Here is a 14471-nt window from a genome sequence, read left to right as displayed (position 1 = left end):
GAAATCCGTTTCCGAAACGCAAGGGAACTGAAATTGTGCTTTGAAAAAGATTTTGAATGCTTTTTGTAAACTTCCGACGATAAGTACATTACCAGTATGAGTTTACTTTAAAAATAAGTGTTAAGTTCAAAAAATCAATTCTGGTGTCCCGAAATGTAAAAGCAAAATGATTTATTGTCTTATATTTTACTTTTGGGTTTCAAAATTTACTTTTTGGCAATATGAAATACTGCCACTTTAAAATTCATAACTCAAATCACTATAAGTAGTAGTATTTATATATAAGTATTAAGAATTCATAACTCAAATGATAATTGTGTTTACGTGTGTAAATATTTTGGAACATCATACATATGCGTATTTTTAATTTACAAAGGGAAAGCTAGAACTGAAATGTCTTTATTTTAATCTAAATTTCAAATTTGTAACAATTTGGCAAATAAAATAATAATATTATAATTATTGCATTTCAATTTAATTTAAGTCTCCCGCAGGTTTATTTTAAAAAAATATGAAATTATAATTAAAATAAATAATTATCCTGTTTCTCATCACATGATTTTAAGAGGAAAACTTATTTCTGATCCTTAATTCATGCCTAATTAAATTTATCTTAGTTGTTTTCATACAACTTAGTCTTTTCATTTAATGTTTATTTCACAATTGAAAAGCTTTTGCCACACCATTGTGAAATAGTATTTAATAAGATTGATAATATCAACGATTCTTTCAGATTATTTTTTTTCCAAAAAAGTTTTAAAAATCTTAATGCACATAAATATCTAAAAATATATGAAAATCTCTCAATAATAATCTATGGATTTGTTTAATTAAAAATTTTCAAATTTTCTTCATCATTTTTAAAAAATTTTTGAATATAGCCAACATTATTCCGAAATTTGAACAATTTTCATACCTGATGTACAAATACGTAAGGATATTTTGTTTCTTCTTCAAATGATTATTTGAAACTCAAAAATTTAATTATTGGAATAGTGTTAGTTAAACCAATAATCCTATAAAAAATAGACCTAAATTTTGAAAATAGATTATAGTTTTATAATTTTTTGTAAACATCTTAAATTCGTATGCATCCGGCTCAATATTAATTCATTAATATACACACAATATACATCATATTTATGCATATATCTAATTCTATTAAGTTCATGATTTCTACAACAATCAAACATGGAATTGATTGAAAAAATCGAATTTTAATTTAAAAAAAAAACTGATCCCTTCATGAGATTTAAATTATCATACATTTTTTATTATTTCATAACAATGGTTATGACCTTCTACGTAAAGAAATATTAAAACTGATACATACATGCATACATAATTATTATATAATATACAAAATCACATGTGGAACTTGCCTGATTAATAATCTTAAAAACAGAATCTATTATTATTTATTGAAATAAAATGCGTAAGGTTTAAAAATTCTATACGTAATAGTAAAGAAACTGCTGTGTTGTTATATTAAATTGTGTACCCATTTAAAATTCTAAAAACAGGTTATTTTATAGTAAAACAAAACTAATCAAATTATGTTTTCTTTTTTATTTCTTTTTCAATTTATGATCCTTATAAGTTATAAAATATATTAAAAATAGCCTAAAAATGTAGCACATTTCCTTTAAATAAAAGTAACTAGTTTAAAAACAACGTCACTCTATTAACATTATTTTTTTAATTATAATTAAATGTAATGCAGTTGCATAATTTTAGGAGAAGAGCGAAAATTAAAAGTAGAATAAATTAAGATAGTTATAGTTAAATGGTAATTCAAAAAACATAATATTCTTTAGCATTTACCGTTATTGATCTGGTTTAATAGAAGTTTATATACAGCTTATATAAATTAAAATAGTTATTTAAAAACATAATTGACAAAAAATCACTTTAAATAAATAAAAAAAAATGTTGAGTATTTAAAGCGAAGATGACGTGAAAGAGGAAAAAATAAGAAAAATTTCAGTTCTATGGCAGATTGAACTATTCGCTAATGCTTCGCAGCAGTTAAATTTCCGTATTTCCATTTCTTCAAATAATACCTTCTAAGACAGTAAAAGTGGATTAAGGCTTATGGTTATCCTGTCCTACGTCAAAAAAAAAAAACAAAATACGCGTGAAAAGAAGCAAATTCTGAGTTTTTAAATTCAAAAATATTTGTATTTTAAATGTTGCCACAATATTGGCAAAAATCGATATTTGTACTTTGTAGTGCGATTGCTTATACAGAGAGTAAAAATTTTGTAAACAAAGACACGGTGGATAAATAAACGGACAAAATTATTTGTATACAAGCATGTTATTTTACAAACGTATCATAGAAATGTGCTAAAAACGAAAGGGTATACAATAAAAATATGACATACAGACGTAAAAAAATTTGTTAGAATTTTTGGATTTTTAAAAAGGATATGAATTTGATGAGCTCTGAGATTTTTTCAAACTCTTATAACATTCAAATCACACAAAACAAAGAAATAAGAACATTTCAGAAGTTTAAATTTTTTTTCTCTAATATATACACGTTTGTATGTATGAGAGAATTGTAGTTTAATCGAAAAGTAGAAAATCTATTTGAGGAATTATGTATGTATAACAAAAAATTCCAATATAATACAAACTCAATTTTTTTTTGTTGGAGAGCACAGCATTTTTAAATGGTAAAAAGTATCCCCAAAAAAAAATTTATTCCCAAAAAAAAAATTTTAAAAAATTTCAATAAAAAACTCATCAATTACTAAAAAAATAAAATGTGTGTGTTCCTAAATTTTAATTAGAATGTATTAAGATCATATCGTACAAGTAAACTTTTATACAGAGAATTTAATTTGATTTTAAATACCAGGCATAAACTATTACGGATAGATAAGTATACATAATATGTGTGTATGCATGTATTTGGTATATTTTTAAGTCGTCTACTAATTGTTTACATATTTGTTTTTTTAAAAGCATTTGCAAACCTTCAGTTGAAAATTTTAGGCAAAAATCAATGCAAATTTAGAATTCAATAAAAAACCTTTAAGAAATTTAAGTACAAATTTTTTTTTTTAAATTTATTTTTCGTTTTGTTTTCGTAATTTCAATGAACGATTTCGAAAACTTTATAAATTATATTAGTACGTTCCTTTCACAGGGCAGGGACACAACACTTCAAACTATTCCGAAGTATTTGAGAACAATTTGTAATTGCACCATGTGGAAATTCAATTCTAAGTATTATAACTCTAAATTAAATCGATTTTGAAAGAAATTGTTAGTCTCACACTCAAAATAAGAAACTGTTATTAACACTCAAAATAAATCGACTTTGAAGAAATTGTTAGTCTCACACTTAACAAAATAAATTAAATAAAAGAAAAATAAAAATAACTTTTTTCTCTTTTTAAAAATTAGCTCGTAAATTAATAAATTATAAATATTAAGAATTACCGAATTCCTATTTTTAGTTGAGTTGTTTAACATAGTTATTACTTGTAACCACAGAATTATTTACAACTATGTGTCAAACTTGTGAATAAAATCAATCTTATACACGAAGTCTTTCGTACACTGGATTATTCTCGATTTCAAAGCTGTAAAATTTTACTTTATCACAAAGTTCATAATAGTGTTAAAGCTATTTTCATATCATCTACAATACCATAATCAAAATTGTTATATTTATATACTTTTATTATTTAATATATTTATTTATTTATATATTTAATAATAGCTTTAATAATTTAATAATTATGACTGTAACAACAATATTATGGTTATTCATTTTAAAACTTTTGAAAAGAGTATATGTACTTTTTTCGAATTTTAAATTACAACAAAATAATTGAGTTAGCCGTTTCTTACATTATATACACTTCAATTAAACCTTATGCTTGACTATGTGTAATATGCCGTAGCTCACAATGGTATTTTGTTATATGAACTACAAACATACTAAATTTTAATAATTAAAATCTCTGAAGATAACTTACATACATTTATACATGAATATAATTGAATTTTTAGAAGAGGTTTTAGTTAATTATTATTATTTGTTATGTTATTATTACTACTCGGAACAAAATAATTAATTGGAAAAACCCAGGCCAATAGTATATTCTTATAAGATCAAGCAGATTTTGCATTAAATCGTACACATACATACATATATGTATATCTATACTTGTAGTATGTTAAGGTGTCTAAATATTTAAACTTCAAAATTAATATGTAAATACATCGCATTTTTAATCAGTATATAGCATTAAGTGGAAAATAATAAATCTTCAATTGTGTTTTAGAGCTAAACAAGTATTTTCATATATAAAATTTTGCGGATTAAATTAAAATATTCATGATATCATTTCTTACTTAAAATTAAGATTATTTCAACTTTTATATTAAGAATGGCAGGTGCTAGTAATAGAACAAAACTATTAATTGAAATATTGATTTTAATTATTTTATTAATAACCAATAACACGACTGCTTTAGAAGAAAGTAAGTAAAATTTTGGAATATAAAATAAACTATAAATTTACTGTGTATGTAAGCAAGAATTACATATGAAAAAAATATAGTATTTTTGACATTAGTGTAGCAATTAAATTAAGAGTTTAGTTGATCTTGTTTTTTCGATTCAGGTGTAGCGTTATGACAATTTATTAAAAACAAGTAAGCAATTATTTAATTGTGAGTTTTCTTGTAAGATATTCGCTGTATGTGTTTTATTTAATATTAAAAATTTGAAATCGCTTAATTTACAATCAAACGGAAAATTTAATTGCTGCGCTAGATTTCTTACAATTTGTATATCGTATTAATTGCACATGCACGTGTACCTATTGATAAGTATACGCGTCATAGGTTTTTTATTAAACTCAAGTAGTATTTTATTTTTGTATTTCATCAGTCATTATTAATGGTTATTCCATAGGAAATTATATTTATCAATTTAATCTCGACAATAATAGAGTAATAGCTTTTAAGAATTCTAAATTATTCCTTTCAAAATTATTTTCCCAATACCGAACCCAATTACTTTGTAAACGAATCAATACCAAATTAGTTAACGATTTACAACAATAGTTAATGCAGAGTTTATCAAAATTTATTTAGAAAAAATAAATTTTAAGATAAAGTTAATAAAATATTTCAGATGTGACAGCGAATGCTCAAGAAACGGTTTCTTCAGAGTCTGTACAAACATCAACAGTAGTTAATAATAAGGAAATAGATGAAGAATTATTTTCATCAACTTCTGTACCAGAAAAGTTAATTTCAACGCCAGCAGTTATTACTAAATTTGAAAATAATTCTCAAAAAGAAGCAGTGCAAAATAGTAAAACAAATACAGCTTCTGATAATTCACAGCTGCTGAATAATGTCTCGGAACAATGAAAAATTCTTGAGAGTACAACCCAGTTACCCATTTCTTCACAGGATAATGAGGTAAAGCCATATAAATATTATGTGTATTTTAATAAATAAATCTTCAAACATTAAACCAAATATTTTTACCAAAAATTCTTCAGGAATATTACAGTGCCACATTTACAGTGAATGAAACAGCTGCTATGGAAGCCTTGGATGCTTTTAAAGCTTTTAATCCAAATAAAAAATTGTCCAGCGGCGCTCGGAAAGCTTTTGTAATAAAAAAATATCTACATTTTTTAAATTTTAATGAAATGTTCCTATATTATTTTATTTAATACCAGACGGTTCAATTGAAATTTGATTTTCCATATTTTGGTGCTCCAATCAAAAATATAACAGTTGCAAATGGCGGGTTTATTTATACGGGTGAATATGTTCATCCATGGTTAGCTGCCTTACAATATATTGCACCATTGATGGCTAATTTTGATCCAAATCTTTCAGAAGACTCTTTTGTAAAATATTTTGATAACGGTAATATTATAGTTATATCATATTTATACGTATATTTTAAAATAAATTTATCTTCTGAACATACGTATAGGTACCGCTTTTCACATATTATGGGAAAATATGTTATTACGAGATAAGCCTGAAGTTGGACCATTTACGTTTAGTACAACATTACATGATAATGGTGACATTGTTTTTGTATATTATAACATACCAGTTAAAATTGATCAAAACCAAGATGGCAAAAGTCCCTTCAAAGTTGGACTCTCTAATGCGTATTTAATTTACAAAAATATGAAACGTAAGAGTAATTAAAAAAAAAAATGTGAGAATTTTCATAGATTAATTGTAGAAGCAACTAAAGGCAAATCTAATTTTGATCATCAAAAATTTGATGTAAATTTTGAAAATGTACAAAATAATTCAATCGTATATCTAAAAGCATTACCAAATTGCTTACAATATACGGATTGCGTATCCTGTGCGAATCATAAAACAACTTTTGATGTAAGTTTTCTTTATCATTGTCAAATTGTCGAAAAACATTAAATTTTTTTTATTAACATTTTCAATATAGTGTGGCTGGTGTCCCGACGTGAATAAATGTGCTGCAGAAGTTGGAAAGAAAAGTCAAGATTGGATCAAAAAAGGTAAAACAGTTTTTAATAAATTGTATTAAATCAATTTAGAAAGAAAATATTTAAGGCTGTGATGAAACAATGATAAAAGATGAAAATTCATGTTCTATTGAGACAAAGTTAAAAAATAGCACTTTACCAGAAACATTACAAAGTAATTCAATGGATACAGCTGGAACTAGTAGCTCAATTTCAGACGAAAAGCAAACGACTACTGTAAGCGCAAAAAGTTCTTTCGAAATTATAACCCAATTTTTTTTGAAATTTTTTCAGAAAAATTTTACATATTACAATTCTATTCATGTAACAAATGAAAAAAGTGCTAAAGAATTCTACGATAGTCTTAAAGTCATCAATCCGAACCAAATATTATCAAACTCATATCGGAAGGCAATAGTAAACAAAAAACACAAATATTTAAATGTTTTCATTATTTAAAATTAAACAATTTTTTTGTATTTCCGTTTTAAAAGGTTGTCGAATTGAGTTTTGTTTTTCCATTTTATGGAAATAAAGTTAAAAATATAACAATCGTAACCGATGGTTTCATCTACACAGGTGATTATATTCATTCATGGCTAGCTGCTACACAATACATTGCACCATTATTAGCAAATTTTGGCACAAATTTATCAGAAAGCTCTTTCGTTAAATATTTTGACAATGGTATAGTAAATGTATTATCACTATTTTAAAGTTATTAAATATTTTCAAAAATATAGGCACATCCATTAGTGTTTTATGGGAAAATGTTATATTAAAAAATGAGTTTGAAGTTGGACCTTTTACGTTTGGTGCAACATTACATGATAATGGGGACATTATTTTTACATATTATAAAATTCCAATTAAAATCGAAGACATTCAAAGTGATGAACATAATGTTAAAGTTGGACTTTCCGATGCATATATTTATGATAGTAATATACTAGGTATAAAGTTGAATTTAAAATATAAAATATAAAAGCCTCCACGCATAAAACCATATTTCTTCACTTATTGTAGGAACGTTTAAACGTAAAACAATTTACGAATATCATAAAGTTAAGTTGGATATAAACGAAATACAAAATAATTCTATTATATACTTAGAAGCATTGCCAACATGCTTACAATATTTTGATTGCGAGTCGTGTACAAATCATCGTACAAGCTTTGATGTAAGTTACAAGATTGGATTTTCAATTAGAATTACTTTTAATAGATTTTTAATTCGAGTAAATATTACGAATCATATACATACATCTTATAATGTTTTAGTGCCGTTGGTGTCCAACTTTAAATAGATGTTCCTCCGGCACAGATAGGAAGCGTCAAGAATGGATGAACAATGGTAATTTAATATAAGTTTATCAAAATCATTTTAACAAAATTATTAATAGACAAAAATTTTTAATAAAAGGTTGTCATGAAGCGGCGATAAAAGATGAAAATTTATGTGCTGTTAAAAATACTCAAAACTCTGAGGATCCTTTAGCAGAGATAGACGTTATAGTTCTAAATATTTTATCACAAACTGTTGAACTTATTTTTTAAAATAAATTATTAATATATAGTTAATGTATATTCTAACGATTGTTATAATATATTGATATCAACAACGGATTTGTTTAAATAAATTTAATATAATTAACTGTGTATATGTTTACATATACGATGTATGTATATGGGTATGAAATATCCCATATACATACATATATGTATTTCAGGTTTATGTGAACTTTAAATGAGTTTTGGGAAGTTTTAAGCAAGAAATAATGCAAGAATCGGAATTGGAGGTTGTAGGAAACGAATTTTTTCCAAATTTTTATTAACACTTTGAAAATTGAATTGAAAAAATTTTCATATTTTGCAAGTCATTGATTCATTGGCTTTAAATTTCATTCCTTACTTGAAAAACAGTAGCCGTTGACAATTTTCATTTATGTCGCTATTGTCATAACAGAATATACATATCTACATTCATATGTACGTATACATATTAAGGATTTTCCGATTGTATGTACCTTGAATAACTGCATCTATTCACTAACGATATTAACAATAAAATAAAATACACTTTTAAAACTTCTATATTTCTCTACTCCATGTAGAGGTTTCTTATGTTTTTGTTTTAATATAATCCTCCAACTTTAGCTAACCCTTTGAGGTCTTTGAGTACAGAAGTCATTTCTTATCTCAAAAGTTTTACTTATCTCCGCAAAATGTTGTTGAAAACACCTACAAAAATTACTCTCTTAAGGTCGTAGGTATTTTTTTGCAATAAAAATTAAATCTACTTCAAGCCAACTCTCCTACCCTGTTTCATTTTTATTTTGTTATGTATCAAATAATATAGCCTTTAAACAATCTAGAAAACGAAATCATTGAATCATTACGTTTTTTTTTAAATTCATTATTTCTTTCTGCTCTTTACTTTTTGAATAATTCCAAAACAAAAATAAACAAAAGAGGAAAATAAAAGTCGCGTCACAGGGATGCTGGAAAGATAAAAACCGGTTATTATCTACTTTATATATTTTTTCCTCAATTTTTGTATTGTTTTTTATAATTATTAGGTTTTTCATATGTAAGTATATTTGTACATACAGTCATCCCAAAAATTATTTGGCACTATGTTCCGTTCTGTTATACAAAATTAGAATGTCTTAACTTATCTCCAGCAAGTACAGCTACTGCACCATTTTTTTTTGCATAAAATAAACACTTTGCACAAAAAATTTTTGAGATTATGCTTTTGCTTAAAGTTTGATTATTTTGCTTTTTTAGTCATAATTCTCATTTTGCTATTAATATAATAAAATATTTTGAGTTTTATTGATTTTTCATTTTTACAAAAACCAGCTGACTATTAAAAGTAATAAACATATAAGAATATGTTATTAAAAGTAATATACATATAAGTATATGCCTATGCACACATAATTTTTGGAATGACTGTATCTAGATACTAAAATTATGTATAATTAACGAATGCATCCCATTATTCCTATTGTTCGTGAATAGCAGTCTTTATATTCTTCCTTTTTTTACTCTTATCATTTTACTCGTATTTCTTTTGTTTGTTTTCATTACTCTCACTCTATAGTCTGACATAATACACTTTAATCATCATCATCACATAGCTCCATACGTAAATATACTCGAAGGGATCATATAAACATGATAAAGACACCAAGTGAAGCTAAAAAACAAATAATTATATGTGTGCTCAGGTGGTACCAGTTTGGTGCTTTACTTTTGTATTTAAATAACAATATATTTTTATAGAAGCTAAAAAAAATATGTACATATTTATATATGATGCCAAATTCGTAAAACATGCAGTAGACACATGAGACGCATATGTAAGTAGGTTTTAGTAGATAGAAAAATGCTTCAATTGAGTACATATAAGTTGATGTTAATATGTTATGAAACTGTTATAATCTACGGCCGATTTGACTAGGGTCTGTATATAAGGAGTAACAAAACTATACCTACATATATCTACGTATGAGTTAAAAAAAAAACTTTATTTTTAAATATACATACATGTATGTTTGCGTAAAACCCGTTGAAAAATAGTTAAAAGCAGTTTTGGGAACGTAAAGATTAAAATTAAACAGACCTTAATTTTTCTAAGAATTCATTTGTATTTCTTCGTTTTAGTAGTCGATTTTCAAAAAAGTTGGGGATACAAAGTTGTAAAACTCTCCAAAAATCGTTTTTCAAGTCTAGTTAATATAACACGAATTCAAAATAAATTAAAAATTTTATATCTGGCAGTAGGTACTTGTTAAAATAAAGCACTAAATTTAGGCGAATTTCAATTGGTATTTTAATACAAAAACCTTAAAGTGGTAACAGTTGATAAATTTAATGTTATCAACTGTTGTAATTAAATGTTAACAACTATAATATGTAAATTTAGTAAATGTAAATTTATATATATAGGAAAGAAATAGAGCTACTAAAGCTAGAGCTGTAATGAAATAATTATTATAATCTACAGCAGTTACGCGTTGAGGTTTCCATAAAAATTTAAGGCACGCGGTAATAGTAAAGCGGTAATAGTAAATTATATTTTGTCTTTAATAACTGTAATAATAGTGAATAAGTAAAATAAAATTATTAAACATTGGTGAAAGGTGATAAACGTGGGGGCTTATTCCCAATATTTTACTTAACAATTTATTCAGTATGTTTTTCATATACGCTTTGTGGAAAAAGCATTATCAAATGCTAAAAATGTAATTTTCAAAATTAGAAAACGGGAAATAATCATTGATTTGACCCATAAGAAAAATATGGAATGAAACTGTATAAAGTTTTAGAAACACTGATAATAGTAATATGTATATGAAAAAAGTACAATTTCCATAAAAATTTTAAAGTACTCGTACAATTCTCGAATTAGAAATTTCTATTATTATTTTATTGCACTTTAATTCAAATATTGTTTTAAAACCACTTCAAAATTATGTTTTTTAAACTAAAGATTCATGAAATTTAATAATTTGTTTAGTTTTGTTCTTCTTTTTTAAATATGTATAGGCATAAAAAAAAGGTTCTAAACAATTTTACATTGTCAATGCCGTACTACATTATACACAAATATGTATGTATGTATATATACATTTAGATTCTTTAAAGTTAAATAAGACTGTACCTTAATCTCATAATAAAAAAAAACGTTCACTCATCTCTTTTTTATCCCTTCTTACTCGTATTTTATGAGTTCATTATAATGATGATGATCATGACGTTTAAAAATAAAATGGTACACAAAATACAGCAAAAAAAAAAAAATTATTTGGTTAAAATTTTAAGAATAAAAAACGAATCTTTTAAATGTTTTGATTATTTGAGATGTTTTCTGGTATGTAGCCCTTAAATGAAAGAGGGTTTCTACTCAATACACAACTCTTATAAATAAATATCAGCTACATACATTCGAATTAACATAAATTTTGAAAAGAAAAAAAAAAAGCGAAAGGATTCATCATTTTTTGTTTCTTTTTTTTTTTTTTAATTTTTTTTTGTTGTTGTGCTCTTGTATTCAAATGTGTTGACGCATTTTATGATTCCCTTGTGGAGACATAAATTTTATTATCCTTGATAAAAAAAGGGCATTTATCAAAAAAACGAACAACAAAAAAAAAAAACAATAACAAAAACGAGTACCAAAAAAAAATCGAAAAATATTCAAATTGATTTTTTTTTTCCTTGTATTTGATTATCAATACAATACGAGTCTTTATCTTCAATATGAAGGTTTTATTCGGCCCGTAAAAAAATATCTAGGTTAAGTGAAGTGTCACGACTATTTTTTTTTTTTTTTGTTGATTGGGAAAAAAATTTTTTGTAGGGTGATTCACCAGTCTCGTATAAAAATATGTAAGTTGTTATCCTTTACATTTAAACAGAAAAAAATTAAGAAAAAAAAATCAAAATTATAATTTGAAATTGTTGCTTTTTCTAATACAACACATAAAATTTTTTGATATAAAAAATGTAAAAATAGTGTTAGCACATTCGAAAATAGCTTCGACTTATTTAGAGAACAGCACAATAACACAGCATGAGTAAAATATTAAGGTCTCTGATTTAATTTCAATTTGTGTATAAGAAGCAACTTTTTCTAATCTATTTTTTTATCGAAATTTATTAAAAATTATCAAAATGTGCAATTATTTCATGAAAGAAAATCGAAGTACCGTAGAAATTTGTTTAAAATATTAATAAATTCTAAAAATTCGAGTCATTTACAACATTTTTTATTTTATTCACTTTTCAATGATTTATGATTTACAAATAAATGAATTGAAAGAGTTCTTAAATTTTCTCAGTTTTATTATTTTTAGTTTCGATAATTTCTATTTTCCAAAAACGTTAAATTTGTATTAAACAATCATTGAATGAGATTAACAAATTGAAATTTTTAATATATACAATTAATAAATTTTGACTTTTATGCGGCTTAGTAGTTATGTAATTGACTCTTTGTCTTGATCTGTAAATTTTTGGGTCTACAATTCGAATTATTATCGAATACCTTAATAATTAATTAAAATTTCATTATTTCTGCTATGTAGAAAACTATGTAGTTTTTTATTTTAAGGAAGTGCTTTCACCATTGATCTATATAATAAAAACTTAAAATATAATATTTTCTTTAAGATTGCTTTATGATTTTCCGCAATCAAATCTTTTCCGCCAAAAAATCAGATAAAGGTATAACTTTTAATGCTTCTAGCATCGTGAAAATTATTTTCGAAGCTCGACACATTAAACTATTAAAAAATTAAATTTTTTAAATTTACATCAACCAGTAGCTCTTTTATATGGTGCACCAAGTATAAATTCAGCTATAATTTTTTCATACGCAAATAGAGTTTACACATACGATTGAACATACTTGAATGAAACTTATGCGTACACATTGTAATTTTTTTGAAATAAATTTAATTTGATATGTATGTGAAAATTTCTAATACATTTTTTTTGTAAATTAATTTTTTAAAAAACTAGAACAAATATAGAATAACAAAAAAACGCGTGAGTCAAGAGTTATGGGTTGCTAATAAATCAAATTTGAGGAAACTTACAAAAAAAAGAAGACATAAAACATTTTTTTTTCATGTATAATAAATTTCCTGTATAGAACAAAATTATAAGAACTTGTGAAAATTACTATAAATATTTTTTAAGTCAAATTTTGATAAGGGTGAAAATATGCATAAAAAAAACTTCATTAATGGAAAGTGAAAGGAAAAAGTTGCATTTGACTAAAAATTTTTGAAAATCTCTTTGTCTATTTGTATTCAAAAGCCTAGAATTTTATTTAAAATTGCATTTCTAGATTGTTATAAAATTTTATAACATTTATTAAATTTTAACAATTACTTTGTACACATAATTCTGAAAGTTATGACGACCAGCGAGTATATTATTGATAATTTGTAACTAAGAAAGTTTTTCATGACAATTCAAATTTTTTATACAATTACGAAATATACATACTTACTTCCCTTTAAGATAAGGTTCTGATACTCAAAATAAGTAAGTTTGCGGATGTAACCAACATAAAATTGTATTTACATACATATACACATTAATACATATATTTAAAAAACATGAAAAGAGGAACCTTGAATCCGTTTCTATCTTAAAAATGTCATACTTATGTATAGGAGAAAAAATTACCTTGATTTGTCAAATTGAACCAGTCAATTATCTCTAATTTACAATTCGCGTACTAATAGTACAAAAGAATAATTAAATTAGGAACAATTATTAAAGAATGCAAAGATACAGTTTGAAGAAATTTGACAGGGACAAAAAAATTACGCTTCAATTTAATTCAATAGCGGTGCCCGAACTAAAAATGCAATTGCGAAATCTTGTTCCTTTTAATTTTAAATCTGCTTACAAAAAATACTTAGCAAAAGATTTGAGCAATAGTTATGAAGTGTACAAAATTATGAAGTGTTGCTTTGCATTTTGATTATTTTTCACTTGGCTTAATCAGTTAAAATTGTTGCAACTGTTAAATCTTAAAATGCATCTTTGCAAACAGATAATATTTATAGCTTTCATTACCAACATATGAAAACCATCTATCGGAGTAAATGTTCGATACTGCGGCTAAAGCTGGTCTTTTACTTAAACTACTTTAGTTTTACTAAAAAATCATATGTTCTTGCGAAGTAATTTCGAAACGGGAAAGAAACACAGTAAATATGTAAATCTAATATAAAATATTTGAGAGCCTGAATTTAATGCAGTATCGACTTCCTGCTAACTCAACGATTAGATTAGAGCATTAGTTGAAACTTATTTAATATTAATCGAAAAATTTAGCAATTGAAATTGAATGAAAAAAAAAATTATTGTTTTAGCCGTATTGTTTTAGTCGACACTTACGTAAAGATAAAATAGTTTATAGCTATTTTAATT

At 24.8% G+C, this 14471-nt stretch overlaps 2 protein-coding genes across 3 annotated transcripts; both read left to right on the top strand.

Moving 5' to 3' along the window:
• The first annotated feature begins 4346 nt into the window (after window positions 1–4346).
• Window positions 4347–6571, top strand: LOC129606469 (plexin domain-containing protein 2-like). The gene is made up of 7 exons (XM_055516810.1): window positions 4347–4503; window positions 5162–5454; window positions 5538–5651; window positions 5721–5913; window positions 5984–6193; window positions 6245–6399; window positions 6470–6571. The coding sequence occupies exons 3-7, from the start codon at window positions 5580–5582 to the stop codon at window positions 6569–6571; spliced, it is 732 nt and encodes a 243-aa protein (XP_055372785.1). The 5' UTR covers window positions 4347–4503; window positions 5162–5454; window positions 5538–5579.
• Window positions 6572–6582: 11 nt separating this feature from the next.
• Window positions 6583–8135, top strand: LOC129606428 (plexin domain-containing protein 2-like). Of its 2 annotated transcripts, XM_055516759.1 has the most exons (7): window positions 6583–6746; window positions 6804–6926; window positions 7004–7196; window positions 7253–7462; window positions 7536–7690; window positions 7791–7863; window positions 7933–8135. In XM_055516759.1, exons 1-7 carry the CDS (start codon window positions 6612–6614, stop codon window positions 8064–8066), a joined length of 1023 nt encoding a protein of 340 aa, XP_055372734.1. In that variant the 5' UTR covers window positions 6583–6611; the 3' UTR covers window positions 8067–8135. The 2 variants fall into 2 exon arrangements, with proteins under 2 accessions (XP_055372734.1, XP_055372733.1); XM_055516758.1 differs by having other exon boundaries at window positions 6583–6926.
• The last annotated feature ends 6336 nt before the right edge of the window (window positions 8136–14471 follow it).

Source organism: Condylostylus longicornis, unplaced genomic scaffold, assembly GCF_029603195.1.
Source record: "Condylostylus longicornis isolate FDR11 unplaced genomic scaffold, ASM2960319v2 ptg000018l, whole genome shotgun sequence".
Taxonomy (NCBI): Eukaryota; Metazoa; Arthropoda; class Insecta; order Diptera; family Dolichopodidae; genus Condylostylus; species Condylostylus longicornis.
This window is presented reverse-complemented; position numbering and strand designations above follow the sequence as displayed.

What these genes read in the sequence shown, in the direction of transcription:
- LOC129606469 (XM_055516810.1), top strand. Translation starts at nt 5,580, where the DNA reads ATGGAAGCCTTGGATGCTTTTAAAGCTTTTAATCCAAATAAAAAATTG. An exon ending in AATTTACAAAAATATGAAAC is followed by an intron (nt 6,194 to 6,244) that starts GTAAGAGTAATT and finishes GATTAATTGTAG; the next exon opens with AAGCAACTAAAGGCAAATCT. An exon ending in ATCATAAAACAACTTTTGAT is followed by an intron (nt 6,400 to 6,469) that starts GTAAGTTTTCTT and finishes TTTTCAATATAG; the next exon opens with TGTGGCTGGTGTCCCGACGT.
- LOC129606428 (XM_055516758.1), top strand. Translation starts at nt 6,612, where the DNA reads ATGATAAAAGATGAAAATTCATGTTCTATTGAGACAAAGTTAAAAAAT. An exon ending in ACTCATATCGGAAGGCAATA is followed by an intron (nt 6,927 to 7,003) that starts GTAAACAAAAAA and finishes CCGTTTTAAAAG; the next exon opens with GTTGTCGAATTGAGTTTTGT. An exon ending in CGTTAAATATTTTGACAATG is followed by an intron (nt 7,197 to 7,252) that starts GTATAGTAAATG and finishes TCAAAAATATAG; the next exon opens with GCACATCCATTAGTGTTTTA.